Genomic DNA, 24,828 nt, shown 5'->3' with positions numbered 1-24,828 from the left:
CTCCATACCCATGTCTGTGTACTTCTCCCAAAGTCATTACCAAATGGAAGTCCTAGATTTCTTCCTTAAGCCAGCTCCTTTCCCAGCATCCCTTTGTTGTGTCACCAGCCCATCTTCCCATCGGCAACCCAGACATGAATCTCGTCTCTTAGAACCTGCCCTCTTCCTGCTCCATACCCTCTCATTTAAAGGCTCCAGATCCTTTCAGCCCTCCTTTGTGTCACATATCCCGTTTTTCCTCTCTGTTCCCACTGCCTGTTCTATGTCAGTGTCCGAGCAAATCACTGTCATGATCCCTCACCTGGCCTCCCTAGCCCCATCTTACTCACCCATCTTCCATGCTTTTGAAGAGGACACTTTTATCATAATCCTTCAAGGCCAGACCTCTTCACCTCACTTTCTTTCAATCCACTGTCACCAACTTAGCATCTATATGGCTCTCAAAACCCCCTTAATCAACCTCTTGCTACCCTTCGCACATGGCCGCTCTCTTTAGAATGCTGCTCCTACACCTCCCCAGCGACCCTAAGCCTTCCTGTCTTCCAGGACACGGCTGTAGACCTGCCCTGACCTGTCACTCACAGTGGTTCTCCTTCTCATGGCTTTCCTCCGCCCGCTGCCTCCTGCACTCGGTACTTGGTGTCTCTGCTATTGCTGTGGGATCTCTGCCCGTGCTTGACCGTGGAGACTGACTTCTGGCACGGGGGCTGCTGGCCAGACTCTGCAGTAAGTGAAGAAAATGCCTTGCTTCAGTGGCACATTTCCCACAATACCTAGGAAATACAAGACACCTTATCAGTACTTGTTGAACGAACGAGAATGGTTGTGCACTTTTCCCTCAGCACTCAGTGTGACTGCCTTGTTACCTTGCTGATTAATCATAGGGGCTATTTTAGCCGAGAAACCCTCAGCTGGATGAAATCTTTCTCCATGTGTTCACACTGGGCCTTCTGATATGTTTTGTTTGGAAAGTCTAGTGACAGCAGAGTGACTGGCACATAGTAGTATGAAATGTGAAAAAACAAAATTCAGCTGAGTCAATTTTAAAGATCTTATTGGCTTTATTCAGTGAATCATGAATTGGGCAGTGTCTAATCTAGCAAATAGAAAGGAGCTCTGAAGAGCTGTAGAAAATGAAAGACTTTGATAGGCAGAAGGGGGCAGGACAAGGAAGTTACTAGTAAAGAGTGGATTGTTTCAGGTAAGGTCACCTTTCTTTGGAGATGGCAGGGGTCCCATCAGGCAGATTACCTCATTAGTGCAGACCAGGTAATTCCAGACTGACTAAGATTACATTCTTGGGAGAGGCTGAATCTATGGTTAGGTTAGGTATTAAGTCTCAGTTTGGTGACGTGGGCTTAGCACAAGTGACTCCATTTTGGGCCTTTTATCTCTCTCTCTCTTTTTTTTTTTTTTAACAATTCCTCCCTTTTGATTAGACTTTCAGCTTAACTAAGAGATGTGATCAAAATTTAAGGCATTAGCGCCACTCCAAGCTACTGCTCTGAAGTTCTTATAGCTTTTGCCGAATCTCTGTGGTATTCACAGGTCACGACTTCAGGTTCTCATTTTTTCAGTCAGTAACTCTCTTCATTCCTTTTTCGACATTCCAGTCTTACGGAGATCATTTGGTGGTTAGTGGCAATGAACATGCATTTAAAACTTTTTGAGGAAATACAGTGCACCAGGGAGATGACTGTGATTATTATATGCAGGGTGATTCCTGATGTCTAGAGTGCACTTCAAAGCCATGGTCTCAAGACCCAAACTAATCAAAATCAAATAAAGAATGACTGTGTTGAGTCCCTTTGTTAAGCCAGGCGGCTTAGTTCAGTGATTTTATGTAGCTGAGTTCCAGCTTCCCCAGAAGTGTTAATCCAGGGGCGGCAAGCACTGTCGCCCATAGCACAGACACCTTGCTCAGCTGCCGGATTATCAAGAAGGACTATCCTTTTATTGAGCACAACTTTGGTCAGAGTCTAAGGATTTTTTTGGGCACCTGTTGCCATAAGAGTTAAGGAGAGCTTCTTGATCATTTGTACCCCTAACTGGGAAAGCAAGGATCTGCAGAAGGGAGCTAATTTTGAATGCCTCCTGGTAATTCCCATTTGAGTCTATGGCACGGGACTGGCATGGAGGCCGGTAATATTTAGGGGTCTGTGGTCCACACAGGCGGTTTTTATTCTCATTACCCTTGCCTTGTGTCCCTTTCTTTGTGTAGAGCCTGGATGCAAGGTTCCCTGGGTTTGGGATTGTTAACCAGAGACCAGGAAATGGGCCCCCTGGGGTTAGGGAGTCTGACACAATAGAGAGGGGGCAGAGTTTGTTCTAGAGAAACTGACACATTGGAAATCGGATGTTTGTGATAGGCAGAACTGCACAATCACCACCATTGTGGCCTACCCAACAGTTATTTGGCGGTTGGGTTACCCACCTTAGCAGTGGCCTGCAAGATACAGAGGACGGTGTTCTCTTCCCAGGCCAGTGCCAGAGTAAAGGGCAGAAAAGGAGGAAGAAAGGATTTCATGTTTAAAGTATGAAGTCTTGATCTGGTGGCTTGGGTGGAAGTAGACTACTTTGGCGTTAGCTATTTCTCTTCCTAGTCAATTTGATTTTGAGGTCTTCAGCTGGTGTGTAGTCCCTGAAGTCTGAAGGAGCCCTTTTTAACTGGTAGACGTGGACCTAAGTCCGTGAAGTCTGGCTGCCATTTGTGTGGGGAGGAGGACCTAGTGTAGTCCCTTCAAAGGAGATTCAAGGGCAGTCTTTGTCCTTATTGATTCCAAATCAGAAGGGTGGGAGAAAATTAGAAACATTAGTTTGGAGAATCATAGCTAGATATTTGAAGAAACTAGAAGAATTCAGGATCCAGTCCAGTTTACGGGTATATAAGAAAACCTCAAAGAAAATTAACAGGACTAGAATCTAATATTTACAAAAGTGCAAACAGTTTTTCTCTACAGTTACCCCTATTTTTTAATTAAAGATAATTGCAGTAAAACCGATTTGTTTGCATTCAACTTGGCCTGATTACTTAGATAAATGCAGCAAGAATCATGATTAGTCATATAAGCTCCTTTTAAGACTACTTTGTGGAACTTTTCATAAAGAATCAGATTGAACTCTTAAAAGCCTCTGAGGCCAGGAAGCCACTCCAAGGACTTACCATCAGATTTTACCTGCAGTACCAATAATTTGGGTGAATTTCTCTCTCCTCGAGGTTCCCCTAAATATCCTGAGGTTTCTGGGCCTGCCAGGAAGTGACCTTTCTTACTCATCTGGTAAGGCTGCTAGGAACTTTTTATAAGCAAGGTACCAAGTAATTTTTCCAAACAGTTCCTTAAACTGTCCCATCATATCTGAGTCTATAAACATCTTTCTTAAATGTGACATTTCAGTCAAGTCCTTGGCAATATAGCCCATGTTTTTAATTTTGTCCTGTTACAAGGAGAATGGAGTCTTACTGAACTTACACAGATACCTAACTATATTACCATGATAAGAATACTCAAGAGATTCTGGATTCTGGAGGGATCGGGTAGGGAGAAAAAGGAAAGGTTTCGTTCATACTTTTGTTACAAAGGTATGCTTTATCAAATTGCTGTAAGTCATAGGTAGCTTAAAAAGTTTCCTTAAATCTGGAAAGGAAAAACAAAACATTGAGGAACCAGCAGTGTTTCAAACAAAAAGTCATAATCATCCTCCTCTTGTCATTCAGTCATTTAATTAACATCTGTTCTGCTTGAATCCAGTTCTTCCATTAGTTCTGGAAATTCTTACTGAGGACAGTTTTATGATCTTAAAGTGATCAGAAACCTGTACTCGCCAAAGTTCTTTCCAGAGTACAAACCTGTTCTCTTTGAAGATGGAGCACTTGCACAAAAACACTTTCTTAAGAGCATCAGAGTAGAACAGTAACTCTCTGCAAGTGACAAAGACTTAAAAATGCCCATTGTTAAAAATCTGATGAGAGTTCATTTGATAAGGAAATTTAGTAATTTCTGTGATATACAACATTTTAGGATAATAACTGGAATTATTATTGGTAATATACTAGAACATGTAGATTTCCAGGAATTTCATACAGTTTCTGGAACACTTACATATCTACACAAGTACAGAATAAAGAAAGCTTAGTATTACTCCCCACTTGACAATGCTTTCCATGTAATTTAACATAGCAAATAAGCCCAATTAGTTTTCCACACCCCTTTGTATGGAGAGAATAAATCTTTTGAGATGTTCCAGGAGCCCTCTGCAAAATATCAGGTAGTTCAAGGTCAGAAAGACTTCATTTAGACCAATAGTCCAAGAAAACTTTGTCCTTGTAACAGAGAAAAACCAAATTCTAATTTTGTACCAGCTTATTTTTGATCTTAAAAAACTCCTCTTTTATTCAAATAAGTTCATTTAATCTTAGCTAACTTGACCACACATAAAATTCCTTTCCCAGGATTTCCTTTTTTACAAACCTTCTACATCTTTTTTACATTCAGATTTTGCCCTGTGTTTTTCCTCTTTTCCATTCTGAAATAAGTAGCCTCACTTTAGGACAAAATGTCTTTTCCCTCAACAGAAATGCCTCTCTGTTCCTCATACCTTCTTTTACCAAAAACACACACCCTGCTTTCCTTGCGTACAGAGATATTTCTCTTATCATTTCCAGTAGCTTTGATTATGTATTATTTAGAATTTTTAACCCTTAGAAACTTTATAGTGAAAACTAAGACGTAAGCAGTTGTGAACTGCCTGTTACACCAACATTCATTACCATGCAAATGTATGAATGTATTTAATAATTTTTAGAAGCATATGCTTTTGTTTAAACTACCCAGGGAAACTTCATGAGACATTAGACAAAGTCAGCCATCATCCTGTTATTTTTCCTGTTGACGATATAATATAGATATCATATGTTCATATCATATTATCATATAGATAATATCAGGTTATTTGACTTGTAAACCTATGTAGAATAAATGTTCTATGTCTGCATCATATTTAATGCTGACAACACTGAAGACATGTCTATTTTAATTGAACCAACAAACTTAAATTAACTTTAATACTGAATATTTTCCCAGAACATATGAACCTGAAAGGCATTTGGGTTAGTTTCTATTATATTTCTGAGAATTTTAGGAATACTTCATATAAATGCTTGTTTGTTTTTAAGCCAATTAAATAGAGCCCTTTTGCATATGAATTTTGGCAGTACCATTCAGGGGAAGAATATACCACACATCTGCAACACACGTACGTATAGGCCCCCATAAATATACAGACGTACGCAAACAGAGCCCTTATAGCTTTCGTTTTAAAATTGTAGCAATAAGATGGGTATGATAATGCAAAACTCACTAATTTATAAAAGAGAATTTGGATCCAAATCAGATTTCTGGCAGATGAAATAAGGTTATCTACTTAGATGCTTAAAGCTTTTTCTACCAATATTCGTGGGGAAGACACTTAAGATTTGTAGTTGTCCTTAAAAGTAAATCTATGGAAGCTGTGGACCAGATTTGGGACATGGGAGCTTCTACAGCAATTTGTATTTGTAAATAGCCTCCCCCGCTTTTTTCTTAAGTCCTAGGAATTGGGGATGGTCTAGATAAGAGTTCCTGGAGACAACCAGGTAGAGCATTTACCTCTCAAAGGCTCAGGGAAAGAGTGCAAGTTCCTCTAAGAAGTACTTTTGGGGGTGCCTGGGTGGCTCAGTCAGTTGTGTCTGTCTTCGGCTCAGTTCGTGATTCTGGGGTCTTGGGATCAAGCCCTGCATCAGGCTCCCCGCTCAGTGGGGAGCCTGCTTCTCCCTCTCCAGCTCTGCCATTCCCCCTGCTTGTGCTCTCTCGTTCTCTGTCAAATAAATAAATAAAATCTTTAAAAAATTAGAAATTAAAAAGATTAAAAAAAGAAGTACTTTTGTTCCCTAAAGTCAGAATTTTCACAGTCCTTACAAGACTTTTGAGAAAACTAGGGGAGGTTTTGGGATTGGTAAAAAGGATAGGTGGGCTTTGAATTGTTTCTGGAGCTGCATTTCTGGTTTTGTAAAGATTTGTAAGGCAAGGACAGTTGCTTTTAATTTCTCAAGGAACTGGGCTGTAACTTAAGTGATAACATAGGCTGATCTACCCGTTTAAACCACATTATCTTTAATTTGCTTTTTTTTTTATATCAAGGAGAAGATTTCTAATTAAAAGATTGCTGTGTTCTAGATTTAGAGCCATTTGTCTTTGGAATGTTTAGCAAATCCTTCTGCAAAGGCTTCAGAAGTTTTTTTCTTTCCCTCTGGATACATAGTTTTAGTTTAGGGGAGAAGGCCTAAAAAAAAAAAAAATTTCCTATCAGGCTCTGAGTATCAGCTTCCAATTTGACCAACTTCTGACCACAGTGTTATTTTTAAAAAGTCCTTTTAGGGGCACCTGGCTGGCTCAGCTGGTAGAGTGTGCGACCTTTGATCTCAGGGTTGTGAGTTCAAGCCCCATGTCGGTATAGAGATTACCTGGAAAAAAAAAAAAAAGTCCTTTCAAATATTTTGTCAAGTTGGAGCTGGGACAAACAGTAAATATTCCTGGCAGTACTGAACAATCCTTTGGACTCAAAAGAGGCCTCCCCAGAGAGGATGCAAAAGATACTTTCTTTTCTTTCCTCTCTCTACTGGGTACTAGAAACATATCAGGAAGAGCTGACTCTAGTAAGAATTCTCAGCTTAGCTGGCTTCTGCCAGTCTTTAAGGATCCCATCTGTAGACTCTGAGTGGGGTTTAAAGTAGAGAGTGTAGCTCCTGTGTCTACCAGAATTTGGTAAGGATTTTCATTAGTTTTAATTTCAGTTTCCCCTTAGCTGTTTAAGGGAATAATGTAGCACTTTACCAGAAAATCCCTCAGAGTCTCATAATTGGGGGCCTTCCTTCGGAGGCAGATATGTGAAGGACATGTACAAAACCTTTGAGAAAACCTTTTTTCCAGTGTCCCAGTTGATTGCCAATGAAACACTGATTTCCAAGCCAGTTTTTTGATAATGCACCCCTGGGAGGAGGCAATGCAGAAGACCTAGGTGTTTTATTTATTTTTTATTTTTTGGGAGAGAGAGAGGATGGGAGGAGCGTGTGTACGAGCAGGGTGGGGGGATAGAGGCAGAAGGAGAGGGAGAGAGAATCCTAAGCAGACTCTACATTCAGCACAGAGCCCGGTGCGGAGCTCAACCCCACAACCCTGAGATCACTACTTGAGCCAAAATCAAGAGTCAGACACTCAACCAACTGAGCCACCCAGGTACCCCTAGGTGTTATTCTAGATACCTTTTGTGTCTGATTTTTCATTAGCCTTTTTGCAATGAAACTTTCAATGAAGCTATTTTGAAATTTTGAGACCTTTTGAAAGTTTCTATACATCTATTAAAATAGGTATCCCGTTCTATTTGTTTGATTTGGGAACCCTTGCGTTTAAGTGTACTTCTTAAATAAAGTATCTTGTTTAATTGGAATGTTCCCCATATTGGTCATTGTAATTCTAGGTTGTCTTTAGTTAGTAAGATTTTGTCATTTTTGTAGATATTTATAGCTTCCCAAACCATAGTTCTTAGTCATTAAATAAGCAGGTTGCTGGAAGGTAGTGCACTCAACTCTTTGGAATTTAAGGACTTTTTTTCTTTCTTTTTTTTTTTTTTTTAGCTAAGTCTTTGATTCCCTTGGAGCCAACCTAATACCTAAGGGGAATGTGCTGGTGGTTTAGTGATTATAAGGTGATGTATGGGATACCTCATCGTGTGGAAATTTTCTTAAGGTTGCAGGTGCCCTAGTGTCAATCTAACCCAACCTGTAACCAATTTATTCTTAAGTTAGGTGACCAATTTAAAACACAGGAGTCTCAAGAGTTAGGTAGCATGCATTCTAACAGCTTTTACATGCTCATTTGTGCCCACTAGTTTTGTGGATTTTGGCTTCTGAGATTAACAATAGCCTTCATCAACACAAATCACAGTGGACCCAGTCTGACCCTGGTCGGTAACCACCAGCAATTCGTCACATGGAACTGGGGACTGGGGAAAGGACTAAAGCAACAGACGCCAAAGAATGGGGACTGCGGGCTGGGATTCTAAACAGATGGAGAACTGTGAACTGAACCGCTAGCAGTTCCCAAGGTGGAATCTGGGGACTGAACCAAGGGCTAGGGATTCCAATCAAATGGGGAACTGTGGAAAGCCAGTTAGGTGGGGAGCCATCTTATTGCCAGTTAGTGCAAAGAGCCGAGCTCAGAACCAAGAGGAACTTACCAATGGCCCTTGGACAGCAAAAAGGAGAACTTGAAGGGTTCGAGGGTACCATGCCTGTGTTTCTTGTTGTTCCCGAAGTTATCAGAAGTTTCCTTCGGATCCCACAGTTGTCACCAAATGTGTTGGAAAAACAGAAGCCAGCTCAGTAAGTTCCTAAGATCTTGCTGGCTTTGTTCAGCTATTCATGAATTGGACAGCATCCCATCTAGCAAACAGAAGGGAGTTCCAAAGAGCTGTACAAAATGAAAGACTTATAGACAGAAGGGGGAGAGACGTGGTAGTCACTAGCGAAGAGGTGGATTGTTTCAGGTAAGGTTACCTTCCTTTGGGGGATAGCAGGGATCTATCAGGCAGATTACCTCACTAGTGCTGACCAGGTAGTTCTAGACTGACTAGTTAAGATTACATTACTAGGACAGGCTGAAAATGCAGTTAGGTGAGGTCTTTTTTTTTTTTTAAAGATTTTATTTTATTTATTTTTGAGAGAGAAAACATGAGCAGGGTGAAGGGCAGAGGGAGAAGCAGACTCCCCACTGAGCCAGGAGCCCGATGGAGGGCTCGATCCCAGGACCCCAGGATCATGACCTGAGTCGAAGGCAGATGCTTAACTAACTGAGCCACCTAAGCACCCAGTTAGGTTAGGTATTAAGTCCCTGTTGGTGATGTGGCCTTAGGACAAGGGGCACCATTTTGGACCTGTTTCTTTTTTAACACAGTCAATTTTTATTGAGTGAACAAACATCCTGTTCTACTTCTTAGTCATTGGTGACTTAAATCAGTTGGCGACTGTCTTTCCTTTCTCATCTCTTTCTCAGTTTTTTGGTCCATTTATCTTTCCATTTCTTTTCCACGGAATGTATCCCAAACAGGAATTTTTTTTTTTTTTTAAGATTTGATTTATTTGAGAGAGAGAGAGAGAGCATGAGCAGGGGGGAGAGGCAGAGGGAGAGGGAGAAGCAGACTCCCCACCAAGCAGGGAGCCTGACGTGGGGCTCGATCCCAGAACCCTAGGATCATGACCCAAGCCGAAGGCAGACGCTTAACTGATTGAACCACCCAGGCGCCCCAAACAAGAATGTTCTTAAGGGAGTTTAATAATCCCTTTAAATTTGGCTGTGGTAAATAGGGATTCATCAATACAACTCTTACAAAACTGCTTTTCTGCATGGAAATCTCTCTGGTCCTGGCTGGCCCCTGATTCGTGGTTGTAATCTGAAAAAAATATGTAAGAGCTGTGATTTGAAATTCTGGTTCATCAGTAAGAACTCCAGAGCATAGCATTCTTCAGTTAGATATTTATGTCTTCTCATGAACTAAGGGAAAGTTGGGGTAACTACCCGGTTGCCGTTCCTGACAGGGATAACAGAGAAGGCTGTTGTTCTCCTTTGGCAAGCCCTTAACCTGGACCCTCTCTACAGTCTTTCCTAGGAAATGTCACTGTGTAGCTTAAAAGTTCACAAAGAGTCAGTACTTCTTACAACTCTTTTCTAGAATTAGAATGTGAGAAATTAACTTTTAGGCTTTATGCACTGTGGTATGATTTTCAGTTTTTATACACGTGTATTATCACCATCACTAAGGGTTTAGATTTTTTTTTTAATATTTATCTGAGAGAGAGCATAAGCAGGGGGAGCCAGAGGGAGAGGGAGAAGCAGGCTCCCCGCTGATCAGAGAGCCTGAAGTGGGACTCGATCTCATGACCTGAGCCGAAGGCAGACGCCCAACTGACTGAGCCACCCAGGCGCCCCAAGGGTTTAGATTTTTTATAAACTTTCAGGTGCAAAAGTATTTTTCTTAATCTCAAATTCTCATTTTCCATCCAATTAAATTAGGTTCTCTCATCTCAAGACAAGTTTGACTCATTCTGTGACACTGCTCCTCAGGTTCTATTTTGTAAAATGCAACACAGTCAGGCTGTGCCTTTTACAGACTGATTCAGGAAGGGGAGCTGTTTCAGAGTTGTTGCCTATCGAAATTACGACTATCTTATTCAGTCCAACAAACTACATATAACAATACTTGAAGAATTCTTTATTTCCGGACATAATATTAAGTTGACAAAGGTATTTGAGAACAAATGTCCTGAGACGAGGGTTAAAGTTTGTTATGCACAGTTGCTTAAACATAAATAGACAGCTATTAATGGTAATCAGAGGATTAGTTACCAGCTTGTATCCCTCCTCACTAAAGATCAAATGATAATTCCTGATCAGCCCGGTGTAGAGAATAGTGCTTTCAGGCTGATCTGAATGTTCTTCTCCATCACTGGGGGGCTTCTTGGGATGTCTCCCCAGCTTGTGGCCCATGGTATATGCGATGAGATGCGCACATCTGACTTCAGAGGAGTTATGTTAGCCTGGGTGTATGTACTTGCTCAAAACACAGTGTGTCTTAACTTTCATATATTCTGTTTGGAGCAACAGGCCCACGCTTTTAGAGATCATGCCCTGACACTCTTGTCAGATACCAAAATGGGCCTGTTGTGAGTCAGTCAGTGTGCACACATGTTGAGTTACTGCATGCAGGGCTCACAGCCAGCCACGAGATCTGCTTCAGTTGCACCATCCCTGCGTGCAAGGTGGTGTTTGTGCAGTTATTCGAATGTTTTGCTATATTTTGCCTTGATTCTTTAATAAAAATTAGGAAAACACAGGGGCACCTGGGTGGCTCAGTCGGTTAAGCGTCCAACTCTTGATTTTGGCTCAAGTCATGATCTCAGGGCTGTGAGGTCGAGCCCTACGTCGGGCTCCAGCCTCAGCATAGTCTGCTTAAGATTCTCTCTCTCCCTGACGATGGACTCTGAAAAACAAACTGAGGGTTCTAGAGGGGAGGGGGGTGGGGGGATGGGTTAGCCTGGTGATGGGTATTAAGGAGGGCACGTTCTGCATGGAGCACTGGGTGTTATGCACAAACAATGAATCATGGAACACTACATCAAAAAAAAAAAAAAAATTGCTTTCAAGCATCCATTCAAAAAAAAAGATTCTCTCTCTCCCTCTTCCTCTGCCCCTTACCCCACCCTGCACTCTCTCTTTCTCTAAGAAAAAAAAAATTAGTAAAACAAATGAAAGTGCTGGTCAGAAGCATCAGTCTTTTTTTTTTTTTTTTAAGATTTTATTTATTTATTTGAGAGAGAGAACAAGTGGGGTGGGAGGGAGGCAGGGGGAGAAGAAGACTCCCCACTGAGCAGGGAGCCTGATGCAGGGGCTCCATCCCAGGACCCTGAGATCATGACCTGAGCTGAAGGCAGACGCTTAACTGATTGAGCAACCCAAGCACCTCCAGAAGCATCAGTCTTTAAAAGTTTACAGTTGGGGGGCGCCTGGGTGGCTCAGTCGTTAAGCGTCTGCCTTCGGCTCGGGTCATGGTCCCGGGGTCCTGGGATCGAGCCCCACATCGGGCTCCCTGCTCCGCGGGAGGCCTGCTTCTCCCTCTCCCATTCCCCCTGCCTGTGTTCCCTCTCTCGCTGTCTCTCCCTCTGTCAAATAAATAAATAAAATCTTTAAAAAAAAAAAAAAAAGTTAATACAGTTGGGAACAAGATAGAGTGGAATGTTTTGCAGCATGACTTTCACTTCATTTGGACATTCATTGGACCTAAGCCAGTCTTCTGTGTTCAGTTATGAAAGAAAAGAAAAATAAGGAACAAGTATGAAATATGGAACTATATGGTCAAAGCCTGGGTTAAAAGGGCAGATGTAATTAGATGTTTCGTAATTAACTTAATATTCTGCGATGGAACTCCCCTAGTAAGATGGAAGTCACTTGTTTATCTGGGTTGGATTTTCAGAAGTGTTTTCAGGAAACCTTCAGCATGAAAGTCTTTATGCAGCATGTTTGACAGCTTGGTTTCTGGGAAGGCCTTCTCCCGCTCTGCAGAGAAGACAGAAAATGCCCACATGCCTGGTTTGCCCGCATTCTGTCTGGTGTGATGAGTGAGTGAGAGAGAGAGAGAGAGAGTGTGTGTGTGTGTGTAGGGGGGCGTGGCAGCACAGGGAAGCCTCACTGTTGAACATCTTAGTGTTGTCTTTGCTTATTACCTTTTTAAATTTTATTTTCTTTTTAAGAGAGAGAGTGCAATCAGGGAGGGGCAGAGGGAGAAGGAGAGGGAGAATCCCAAGCAGGCTCCACCCCCAGCACGGAGCCCGACACGGGACTCTCTCGCAACCCTGAGATCATGACCTGAGCCAAAATCAAGAATTGGACACTTAACTGACTGAGCTACCCAAGCACCCCATTGCTTATTACCTTCTTAAAACAAACAAAACCCCTCCATCTTTGACATCCTTCTGACTCGAATTATCTCTGAGTTATGTTCTCTATAAATGTAAAAGATTTTGAGCCCAGTGCCTGCTGTAACGTGGCTCTGTTATCGTTGGTCCAGCCGTTCCTAACTGATGACTTCAGTTCATTTCTAAGTATTTTACTCCAAGCTATGCAATAAGCATCCTTATCTGTATGTTATGGAGCTTTTGACTTTATAAGCTAGATTACTAGAGGTGGAAATAATGGGTCAAACAGTATGTACATTTAAGACTTAATAGATATTGTCATATTTCCCAAAAAGGCACAGCAATCTGTACTCCTTCAGCCATGTAGGGAAATGCCTTTTGTTTCTCATCTAAAATTCTTGCCGGTTGAAGAGGTGGAAGAAGGCATTTCATTTTGTTTTATTTTTATTAATTTTTAAAATATTTTTTAAAAGATTTTATTTATTCATTTGAGACAGATACAGAGAGAGAGCATGAACAGAGGCAGAGGGAGAAGTAGGCTCCCCGCTGAGCTGGGATCCCGACATGGGGCTCGATCGCAGGACCCTGAGATCATGACCTGAGCTGAAGGCAGACGCTTAATCATCTGAGCCACCCAGGCACTCTTCATTTTGCTTTAATTTGCAGTTTGTGGATTACTCATGAGCTCAAGCAACTTTGCGCAGAGTTGTTCACTATTTGCATTTCTTGTGTAAATTGCTCCCTTTTCTCCTGAGCTGCTTTCTTACTGATTTGTAAGAACTTTTTGTCCATTAGGTATATTTGCTGTCATGTATGTTGCAGTTATTTTTTTCTAGCCTTTTTGTCTCTCGACTTTGTGTATAGCGTCATGTTGCCATAAACTTTTTTTTCTTAAGATTTTATTTATTTGACACACAGAGAGAGAGAGCAAGCACAAGCAGGGGGAGTGGCAGAGGGAGAGGGAGAAGCAGACTCCCCACTGAGCAGGGAGCATGATTCGGGGCTCGATCCCAGGACCCTGGGATCATGACCTGAGCTGAAGGCAGACGCTTAACCAACCAAGCCACCTAGGCGCCCCAGTCTATTGAGTTTCTAATCATAAAGTCATATCAAATAAAGATAATTTTATCACCTTCCAGTATTTACCCCATTTTTTTCTTTTGTAGTACAATGAGCTAGGACTTCTGTTAAAGTTATTAAACCTCTTTCATGGGTGCAGATCACATGGGGCTTGGAGCCCTGCTGCAGCGGGAGCCCTGGTGCTCTGTGCCCTGGCCCTCCCGTACAACATGCTCACATCTCGGCACAGCCAGGGTCGCCCAGGCTCCTTCCTTCCTTCCCAGCTGGATTCTGAGCTCTTGGCCATCATGCCTCTTCTTTTATGTCCTTCCCAGAGCCCAGCAGAGAACTGAGCACATAATAAACATGTGTTGAACTGTCAGATTCATGGAATGTGCTCCTAGTCTCTTCTTCAGGGCTCTCCACTTCTTTCTTGAAGCTGGCTCGGACATCAGTGGACTTTAGATCAGAAGACCAGAGTGCTCTCTGCCCAGAAGGCCCTTCTCCTTTACCCACCCTGTGGAGTTTAGACTTTTGAGCCTCTACACCAGAGACTCTCCCCTTCTCAGACTTCATCAGCGTCACCTGAGATCTTGTTAAAACAGATTGTGGGGTCACCCCTACATTTCTGAGTTAGTAGGTCTGGGGTGGGACCGCAGAATTTTGCGTTTCTCACAAGCTCAGACGCTGCTGGTCTGGCAGTGCAGTTTGGAAACCATGGCTCTAGGCTAATTGGTGACTTTGTGCAAAAAAGCCAGATTCCTGTGGTGCTCCAAATTCTGCTCGAGTAACCAGGTCCCCCTTCACGTCACCCCAGGAGCTTCTGCCCCAGGCCCTGTCCCTCCCTCTGAGTCTGCGCTGAGAGAGTGTGTGTCAGGGGCACACAATATTCATCTTTTACAGGATAGGCCATTTTGAAGTGAAACACATTTTGTAGGTTTAATGAAAATTGACCCCCTTTCCACCCTCTCAGCCTCTGCACTTAGATACCTTCACGAAAACAGAATCATCCATCGGGATCTAAAGCCAGAAAACATCGTCCTGCAGCAAGGAGAGCAAAGAGTGAGTCACCTTCCTGGAAAGTCCTGGGGACTGCCTCAGGGGAGCTGCTCTAGCAGAGAAAGAACACCCTTTGTGTCTTTGTTTATGTTTGTGTTTCCTTGACTTTGTGTTTGCTTTGATTCTCTGTGAACACTTTTTGGTTTGAAACGGAATTCAGCAAAAAACTCTTGCTTGCAGATGGAGGCAAATTCGAATGGATCACATTGTTGCCCAAGTTGCAGGAATCTGATAAGGAAAATAATGTTTCTCTTCCCACCTCCGCCCCAGCCTTTGGGACCAGCCCCTCTGAGAAGTAGACTTTTTGTTTTCTCTGTGTTCTAGAGCACAGCTTTTGATGCTAACCTGGAAACCAGCTCTCAGCTGGTTCTGGATGTGACGCAGAGGAGGCATTTGGAGCTGACACCTGCCCATAGAGCCTGGCCCAGCCTGCAGTCTCCCCAGAGCTCTTTGGGACCCTCCTCAGGGCCCCTCCTGCTTGGGTGTGGCGGTTACCTCCCATGGGGCTTGGCGCTGTACCCTTTCATAGCCTTGTTTGTTTAGCTGGGGGTGACAAGCAAGGGCTCAGCTGAGTGGAATATAGTAACCCAACCTGTGGGCCACTCAGTCTCTTCTGGTGGAGCTTCCATCAGCATTCTGGTCCTGACCCATGACTGTCTTAGCGCTCACCTTGGTTCCGGTTCATACTCTTTCTTGCCAGTGGTTCTAAGATTTGAGAACTATGGGTATTCACTGAGGAGGTCTTTCACCTCATCAAGTCCAGGTTTAGCAATCTTGAGGGCTGGTGCAGAGTCCGTTCATTTTGACCTTCCTCTGGTGAGTAGTTGCAGAGCAAAGGAGAACATGTGCCTTTTTTCAGCATTTTTACCGTGTATGTTTTCTCTTGCCCTCTATCTGCCATGTTGAAGGCAGTCTCCTGTGTATTTGGTGGTTCTTAGGAATTCAGGATCTAACACCACCTGGGAAATTCAGAATATCCTCTGCTCTGGTCAGCAATCTGTTCTTATAGGAGGACAGTGTATTCTCATAATCCTCCGATTTTTCCTTCTTTTTCAGTTAATACACAAAATTATTGACCTAGGATATGCCAAGGAACTGGATCAGGGCAGTCTTTGTACTTCCTTTGTGGGGACCCTGCAATACCTGGTAAGCAATGGGGTTTACATGTTTGCTTATCAGCTGCTCTCTGATGGCTGTACGTGTGCGGCTCCTCTCTGTCCTTGCCTTCTAGCATCTGAATCTTGCCAGCTCTTGAGAGGTTTCCCAGATGTATAGGAATTGTTGTATGACAGAGACATACTCTGTTCAAGTCAGCACTTTTTGCCAGTGGAGGCCCAATGGAAAGATATGGTCATCTTTTCTGATGTCAAAAGGGCTTTGCTAGTGTGTGCTCTCGCACACATCCCGTAACATCTTGGGCTTTAGTATTTTATCTGAAAATAAAGAGTTTAAACTAGATTCATGCTGGTTTGTAGAAGCCACCGTTTCCATGACATGTCTCGGGCCACCAAGAAGGAGCTGAGCTCTGAGCCCCCACCCCTTCTTTACGTTATTTGGTCTGAATATTGGGGTTCTATTTGAGTCACTCATTCATTCAGGAAATACTGACTGAGTATAGTCTGTTTGCCAGGCATTGTGCTGGGAACTGGCGATGGATTGGTAAAGAAGACAAGCATTTCCCTGGTCTTTAGGAGCTTGGAGTTTAGTGAGAAAGCAGGCATTAACCCCACACTTACACAGATAACTAAGAAATTAAAATTGTGACAAGTACTACAAAGGGGAAGTGCAGGGTGTTATAAGAATATATATTAGGAGGACCTCACCTAGTCTGGGACCCGAAGGATGAATAGATGCAAGGGGCTGGAGGTAGGGGAAAGGAGAGGAAATTGAAGCAAAGGATGTAGTCCATGGAGAACCAGAAGGACATTGAAGGGTTTTAATTTGGAGAGGAATTGGGTTTACCCTTTGAAAAGATCACTCTTGATGCAGTGTGGAGAACGAATTGTACTGAACAAGTAAATAGTGGGTGAGTAGTAAGGAGGCTGTTGTGAAAAGCAGCAAAGGTAAGTCAAGAAATGCCTAGCAAGAGACTCAGTAAGACTTGGTAATAGATTGCTTGTGGATTGTAACAACCAGTAAAATTTTGATTGAATCAAAGGGTCGGCAGTTTAATAAACAAGAAGAAGTTGAAGGTCACTGGGCTAAATGAGCTTAAATATTTTATCTAGTTCTTAAATAAAAAAGAAAAATTCTTTGAAGTCTCTCTGAGTGCTTCCTGCTTATCCCACCAACTAGGGTAATGGGCTCCATTGCTTTATGACCTGCTCTATGGAATAGAGGTTTCAGAGTGGTGACCCATGGGGGGGCTGTGATTCGGGCCCTGTGTCCATATCACATAATTATGTAGGTCCTGCTGAGCATCCTCTGAGATCCTCATGGGCTCAGCAGCAGTTAAGCAGGGGGACGCCATGCTCTGACCAGGATGCTTAGTCAAATCCTTCACCTTCAAGAACTAAAACTTCTGTCCATAACCAGATACAGAGATTGATCTGCCCATCCCCCAATTTTTCCTCATGGTTTGCACTCCCTAGCCCTTCCATAAGTGTCACACTTCTAACCAGACCGTGCACGGTCCTGTCTCCCTGCCTTTGCTTATGACGGTCCTTTCTAGAATGTCTCTTCACAGACACTCATGTGAGGTGCTGCCTTCTGTGCCAGGTTCCATTCCCACCTGTGCTTCAGAGCTTTGCTCGGTCACTCCAGCTCTCTCTGCTTGGGCAGCAGTCATGCATCTGGCTCTTTTCCTGCCTGATTGTAAATATCCCATCCCATTGTACGACCACACATCCTGAGTCACGTCGGTTTAGGAGACGTGGTCAGCATTTAATGTGTGTGTTATGCATTTGGTGTGTCTAGCCTGGTATCATTTTCCTTTGTTGTATGTAACTTATCTTCCCACCTGGACACGGCACCCAAGAAAAGGGTATATGATGTGCTCTGATCTACCTAAAAATACCCCTAGGGGCCCTTGTATCAGCATCAGGCATGCATGAGGTACAGAAAAATTCTAGATACCACCAGCTACACATGTGGTCACCTCCTCCCCCTTGAGTGTGGACATGCCAGTGTCCTCTGGATGGAGTCAGGGGAATGGGGGGACATGATGAGAAGGGCCTGTTGCCCCCTCCTGTGGAGGCTCCTCAGCAGCAGGAGCAGCTCAGGTGCTTCCCCACCACATGTTCTTCTACAGGCCCCAGAACTTCTGGAGCAGCAGAAGTACACGGTGACCGTGGACTACTGGAGCTTCGGCACCTTGGCTTTTGAGTGCATCACGGGGTTCCGACCTTTTCTCCCTAACTGGCAGCCCGTACAGTGGTGAGTGAGGGACTGGGGCCTGCGGGTGGAGCCAGGAGCACCCCCTGAAGGGGCGAGTGTGTCCCTCTGTCTTTGTCATGTCTTTCACCTGTTCCCATCTCACTGGGTGCTCCCAGCCTAAGACCTCTGTCATCTGTCTCCCATAGAGGATGTCCCTTTAGGACCCAGCATGTGGGTGGTCCAGGCTCCGGAGTCCTAGAAAAGGAGAGCATTGTTAAGTGTTAACGTCTTTAAATATAACACCGTATGAACGTTTGCCGTGTGTGCAGTGGTAACATGGCCGTGTTTACAGACTGTTGCGTACATTGTGCACTTCCGCTGAGGATGCTGTGTATTAGTAAGAAAAGGACATGTACACCTGACAAATGAGAAGTATTTACATGGAAATGTATTATTGACATATTTTACTATACCTCAATAGAAATTTTTGTTTCAAAAGCATAAGAAAGTGGCTTAAAATATGAACCAGTATGTACACAAATAAGTTACCAAAAAAAAGATTTCTTAATAAAAACTGAAGGATATAATTAAGTTTTTAAAAAATTATATCTTTACCTTTTTTTATTACAAAAATAAGTATTCATTGTATATGTGAAGGTTAATCATTACCAAAATGCATAGTACAAAAACTAACATTTCCCTAAATCAGGTTTCATTTGGAGTGTTCCTTGAGAGGCCACACGCTAATTTGAATGATGCTACTGTTATTCCAAATTTTGTTTTTATTTCCAGTTTTTGTCCTTTTGGAGCAGTAATAAGTTCACATGGTTCAAGCTTCCAAAAGTAATAAAAGAGTATGCACTGAAAGTCCTCTCTGACCAGCCTCCCAGCCATCTGGCTTCCTTCCCCACAGGCACCTGATACCACTGGTTTTGGGTGTGCTTCCAGGGATGTTTCAGATGGGTACAAGCAAATTGGCCTATATTTGTCTGTTGGTTCATTTATGTGTTTCACCCCCTTTTTACATCAATGATAGCATAATGTGAACTGCCCCGCAAGTGCTCTCAAAGCATTTCTACGCCATGAAAATTTCCTACACACAATCCAGAAACAACCACTACAGACGTTTTTGTGTCTCCAGGCTCTTCAGTATATGTGTTATACTTTAAAAAAACCCACAAATAAATTACTACAAACACCCTCATATAACCTCTTTTTCAGTCTTGCTATTGAAAAGGGCTTTATGTTTTTCCATTATTTGTAATGTCTGTTCGGTATTCAACTGAGTGGCTATACTGGAATTTTTTTTTAACTTATCCCTTGTTGCTGGAAGCATGGGTGGTTTATAATTTTTACTTCTTAAAAGAGCACCAAGAATAATGTCCTTGTATGGAAATCCCTGTATATCCCTAGAAGTGGAATGAACTGATCAAAGATTACGCACATTTTAAAGGTTTTTGATGTGTATTAAAATGCTCAACAGAAAGGCTATGTAAGTAATGTATCCACAGGAACATACAAAGCTGTCTCTTTCACCACACCACTGCCAGCACTGGCTATTATCATTTTTCTAAATAGCTTTCTGGAAGTAATGAAAACATTAACTTTTTCAAAGGACAGGTATTTGCATCATGAATTATTTATTTATAAGATATAACCTTGGAAATCCATTCCAGAAGAGTGGTTTTTGTGATGGCAGTCCAATTTAGTCAATATGTATAAGCCAAACATTGGAAATGCAAAGATGATTGCAGCCAGGTCCCTGCTCTTCAGGAGTCTGGTGAAATGGCAAAGTATGCCCTCCTCTGGTGATTTATTTTAAAACAAGCAATACTTGTTGAGCTACATAGGTTCTGGAGTATTGAGGAATTAGCTCATTAATTTATAGTCACACCTGATACTCTAGCCATCATAAAAATAACTTTATCTGTACATCAGTAGTGTTTTTAACTAACCAAAGAATTACTGCATTTCTGCAATTCAGGTGTTGAGTTTTTCCAATATTTTTAACAAGATGAGTTAAAAATCCACTCGAACTGGAAGAACAAGTGCTATTTGAAAATATATCTCTAATGTCTCAGCATCTTTATAGTAAGTCTGTTGTCTGCAGAATCAGCTTCTTAGAACTCCCCTCACCGGTGCTGGAAGACCAGATGACACTTTCAGGTAGTCTTCTTGGACTCCCAGTCAGGAGCTGTTCAGTGGACTAGTTTGTGAGAAGTGTCTGTCTCATGTGCCTTGTAATGCCTCAGACAACTTTTTAAAAACTTCACTCTCTCAGTAACTGGTTATCTTTGAAGCATTGTTCACACTTAAGTTCTTTTCCTCATCACCAAAAAGCTTTGAAACTAGTCGGGTTTAAAATTTTTCTCCTTCAGGACGCCTGGGTGGCTCAGTCGTTAAGCGTCTGCCTTCGGCTCAGGTCATGATCCCGGGGTCCTGGGATCGAGCCCCGCATCAGGCTCCCTGGTCGGCGGGAAGCCTGCTTCTCCCTCTCCCACTCCCCCTGCTTGTGTTCCCTCTCTCGCTGTTGTCTCTGTCAAATAAGTAAAATCTTCAAAATTTTTCCCCTTCAAATACCATTTCAGATGCATCAGTGCATCTGTGAGTTCTCTAAACTGGGAAATGTAAAAGTTCCTTCACCACTAGAGGTAACATCTAGCCATCTACATTTAGAGGGATGTGAGTTGTGCACGCATGTGTTCATATTGCCCATCAATGTGATACGCGTGCAGTGATCCTGGTTTGGAAGTTCTAATTTTATCCTCTGTCAAAATATGAATTTTGTATGAGATAAAATGAAAAGTAGAGGAAATGATGGAGACACGCTAAGGGCGAGATCAGGAGTCGGCTGTCCTGGCTGTGGAGCTCTGGGCACAGGATGGTCGCTGCCTCCACTCCCACAGGCAGTCCAGACTAGCCTCCGGCTCTGAAAGAAGCCATCCTAGCAGGATCCTGAGGCACTGACTGTCACCCAAAGATAAAATCGTGACCTGGGGGTGTCCCGTACAGTTGTAAAGTGATCTGTTACAGATGTAAAGTGCGTCTTGCCCATTAAGTGACTTAGAGGCTGTAATTAAGGAGATGACACATTCGCAGGCATTCCAGAGTCCGGCAGAAGAGTGAGATGGACATTGTCGTCAGTGAGGACTTGAATGGAGCGGTGAAGTTTTCAAGCTCCTTACCCTACCCCAATAATCTGAACAGGTAAGGCCCAGTGGCGCTTCTCTACGTAGTTCTCTTCCTCTTTTACAAATAAATGTCTGCAATGACATCGGATAGCTTTTAAAGAGGTTATCAGGATAGCATCCTGTGACTAAGGACTTGACATAACCATCTCCATCTTAAACTTAGAATGGATTCCCACCCCTCACCCCATCTAGAAATCATCTATTTCCTAAATTCACATAACAATTTATCTGTACCTGTTACCACTCTTAGTAGCTTCTACCTCATATTACATTTGGTTTTACCTCATACTACATTTGATTTTGCATAGGGCTTATCTCCTCAACTGTAAGCCTTTTCAGGGTAGGGAATTATATTTTACTTCTCTTTGCACTCCTGTGTAGACTCATACTGTGTCTTAGTCAACAAATAAATCTTTGTAGTTTGAACAGCATTACATTCTAGTCTTAGAGCCCAAATGTGAACACTTAAATAGTAATATCAGCATTGGGTAGTAGTACAAAAGAAAGTGTCAAGGCAGTCACACACAACTGAGTAGCATGGATAATAATTACCATGAGTATTTAGAGAATGGGGAGAGAGGTATCGTGTGGACTCGAGCTGTGTGGAATGACTTTGGATGAGCTGGAACTTTCTGGAAGGATCTGGAACGATGTGCAGGACATGGATAGATGAAGAGGAAGGAAGTTTGAGGGGGAAGGAGTGAGGGGAGCAAAGGCATATTCCAGGGGGCAGTGAGTAGGGTGTTGGCCTCTGTGGAGGCTGAGAGCACCTGCATAAGGCGGACCTGTGGCCAGGAAGGAGTGCAAACTTTGTTGTGGGACCGTGAGTGGTTTTTTTTGGTGGGGGGAGGGGGTGGATTAACAAATCTGGCAGGATGGCATCTAGCTTGTGTGTGGGGCTCGCCGGGAGGTAGGACATGCCTGCAGCGTTCAAAGAGCTTCACAGATCATTCTCATGCAGCCAGGTGGAGATCAGTCTGTTGACTCATCTGTTAAGAAATCTTGGCTTTCAGGGGGTGTCATAGCAGACCAGGCGAAGGGATAAGCACCCGAATCATTAGTTTGGCTGGAAACGTTCGCTTTCCCTCAGATTAACTCATTTTCAGTAATCACATACCGGCTGCCACGGATGTGTGTAGCGGTGAATGTACATGAGGTTGCGTGGGAGGCTGCCTGAGAACGGCGTTGGAGCTGTCTCCTTCCACACCATGCTCTTGTTCTCCTCAGCATCCTGGCACAGCGACTGGAGAAGTGGCTGCAGCTGATGCTGATGTGGCACCCACGACAAAGGGGCACCGATCCTGTGTACGGGCCCAACGGCTGCTTCAAGGCCCTGGATGACATCTTAAACCTGAAGGTGAGTGCGGAGCCAGGTCAGCCTCGAGGCAGCAGGTCAGGTCCCCGATGGGCTGTGGCAGGGCTTGGGAGAAAGAAGAGCGCCTTAAGAAGCAGGTCATGGGCCATCTGAGCAGTGGGAGGGGAGGCCCCGTGAGAGTGCCTGCCCCTGGGCCAACTGACGTTGGTGGTGAGGTAGTAGCTGTGGACAAACAGGAGTATTAAAGACCAGAATGTATGAACCTTGGCACTGGGGCTCCCTTCCCTCCCGCTAGCCTAGCCGCTCTCTTTGTGGGGCTGGGAAATGTTGGGAGCAGCAGACGATCCAGGCAAATAGGCGGGCCTCTCTGTAAAGATGGGTTTTTTCCAGTAACATCTGGGTTGTGTTGCAGCTGGTTCATATCTTGAACATGGTCACAGGCATCATTCACACCTATCCAGTGACAGAGGACGAGAGTCTGCAGAGCTTGCAGGCCAAAATCCAGCAAGACACAGGAATCCCCGAGAAGGACCAGGAGCTGCTGCAGGAAGCTGGGCTGGCGCTGATCCCTGACAAGCCTGCCACTCAGTGTATTTCAGATGGCAAGGTGAGCCCCTGCTCCTCACCGAAGGCCCTGTGTTCCTCGGACTTCGCCTCCCAGCTCTTCAGATTTCAGCTCTACTTTGTCACACAGTGCAGACACCTGCCTGTGTTTTCAGTTCGAACATCAGATCCCCTGCATGGCCCCACGGGAGACACGAGTCCCTCCACACTTGACTCGTTACTTCCAGACCGCTCAGAGTGCCTTTCCATTGCTTTTGTTGCCAAGCAATGCTTCATTCCTCCGAGTCAACCAAAGCTTTGTCCGGTGTACCTCTCGGGTACAAAACTGTGCAGACAGCCACAGCTATGCACGCCACGGCCCCTGCCCCAAGGAACTGATGAAGCCAACGTAGGAGAAACAAGCATTGGATAGGAAGGGAGATGGCAAATGTCTACATTGCACAGTAAAGACAACAGAGAATAGATAGAAAGTAATAAGTTGTAAATAAGGCATACATTTGGATAATAAGTGTAAAAGGAACAGGAAAGGGAAATCTAGGCTGGAGTCATGAAGAAAGGCTGCATGGGCGCTCAGTACTTGCTGGCTGAAGATGATGCCATTGGTGAACAGCGGGAAACGCTCTGAAATCCCTGTGTTATTAATTGGGAAAAGCAGGGTTGGGAGCCACAAGATCTCATCTTGTTCTTATTCCTTTGCAGCTGATTGAGGGCCGCACGCTGGACATGGATCTCGTCTTTCTGTTTGACAACAGTAAAATTGCCTATGAGACTCAGATCTCCCCCCGGCCCCAACCTGAAAGTGTCAGCTGTATCCGTAAGAACAGCATTGTTTTCTTAAAAAAATAATCTTTTGTAATGCTTGGGACGGGGTAGGAGGAGGGAGACACATGGACCGGGGGGGGTCCACACCAAGGAGATGAGCTTAGCTGGTCCCCAGGGCAGCCTTCTTTACTTGGGGCCTCTGTGTAGCCCAGCCAGAAAAGAGGAGAGGGAGTCTTCAATTTCAGTGTCAGAGGTAGAACTTTAAACACAGGACAGAGAATACTGCCTGCAAGTCTCTGAACTTGATCAAATCAGATGGCCATTTTATTTATTTTTGAAGTTTTATTTATATTTTAATAATTAATACATGTATGTGATACAAAAAAAGCAAAAGGTACAAAAAGAATAAACAGTGAAAAATAAGCCATCCTCTCTTCCCAATTTCCCAGTCTCTTCCAGGGAAACTTCTCCTGTCAGATTCTTGGGTATATCTTCTGGGAGTATTCTACTCATATATAGTTTATATGTATATATATATATATATCCCCCCCAACAAGTGGTAGCATACAACATGTACTGTTCTGCACCTGTCTTTTTCACTTAATAATATCTTTTAGAGATTTTTTCCCCTGTTGGTGCATATAGAGCTCCCTAATTTCTTTTTTTTTTAATAAAACTTTTTTCTAAAGATTTATTCATTCATTTCAGAGAGAGAATGTGTGGGAGCAGGGGGAGGGGCAGAGAGAGAGGGAGAGAGAGAATCCCCAAGCAGACTCCCCACTGAGCTTGGAACCTGAAGCAGGGCTAGATCGCAGGACCCTGAGATCATGACCTGAGTCAAAATCCAGTCGGCTGCTCAGCCAGTGGAGCCACCAGGTGCCCTGAGCTCCCTAATTTCTTTTTTTTTTTTTTAAAGATTTTATTTATTTATTTGACAGATAGAGACACAGCCAGAGAGGGAACACAAGCAGGGGGAGTGGGAGAGGGAGAAGCAGGCTTCCCGCAGAGCAGGGAGCCCGATGCGGGGCTCGATCCCAGGACCCTGGGACCATGACCTGAGC

General features: G+C 43.6%; 1 protein-coding gene across 5 annotated transcripts in view; it reads left to right on the top strand.

The window, feature by feature from the left end:
• IKBKB (inhibitor of nuclear factor kappa B kinase subunit beta) overlaps window positions 1–24,828 on the top strand; it is a 59,260-nt gene that overhangs the window by 21,174 nt on the left and 13,258 nt on the right. For 3 of the 5 annotated variants that reach the window (XM_036102303.2, XM_036102301.2, XM_078069574.1), the window contains 7 exons: window positions 14,535–14,623; window positions 15,677–15,766; window positions 17,871–17,995; window positions 21,035–21,142; window positions 22,354–22,483; window positions 22,854–23,048; window positions 23,705–23,819. In XM_036102303.2, the coding sequence (XP_035958196.1) occupies window positions 14,535–14,623; window positions 15,677–15,766; window positions 17,871–17,995; window positions 21,035–21,142; window positions 22,354–22,483; window positions 22,854–23,048; window positions 23,705–23,819 (852 nt within the window). The remainder of the gene's footprint in view (window positions 1–14,534; window positions 14,624–15,676; window positions 15,767–17,870; window positions 17,996–21,034; window positions 21,143–22,353; window positions 22,484–22,853; window positions 23,049–23,704; window positions 23,820–24,828) is intronic. The other 2 variants (XM_078069572.1, XM_078069573.1) reach the window with 2 other exon arrangements.

Source organism: Halichoerus grypus, chromosome 3 (genome assembly GCF_964656455.1).
Source record: "Halichoerus grypus chromosome 3, mHalGry1.hap1.1, whole genome shotgun sequence".
Classification (NCBI taxonomy): domain Eukaryota; kingdom Metazoa; phylum Chordata; class Mammalia; order Carnivora; family Phocidae; genus Halichoerus; species Halichoerus grypus.
This window is presented reverse-complemented; position numbering and strand designations above follow the sequence as displayed.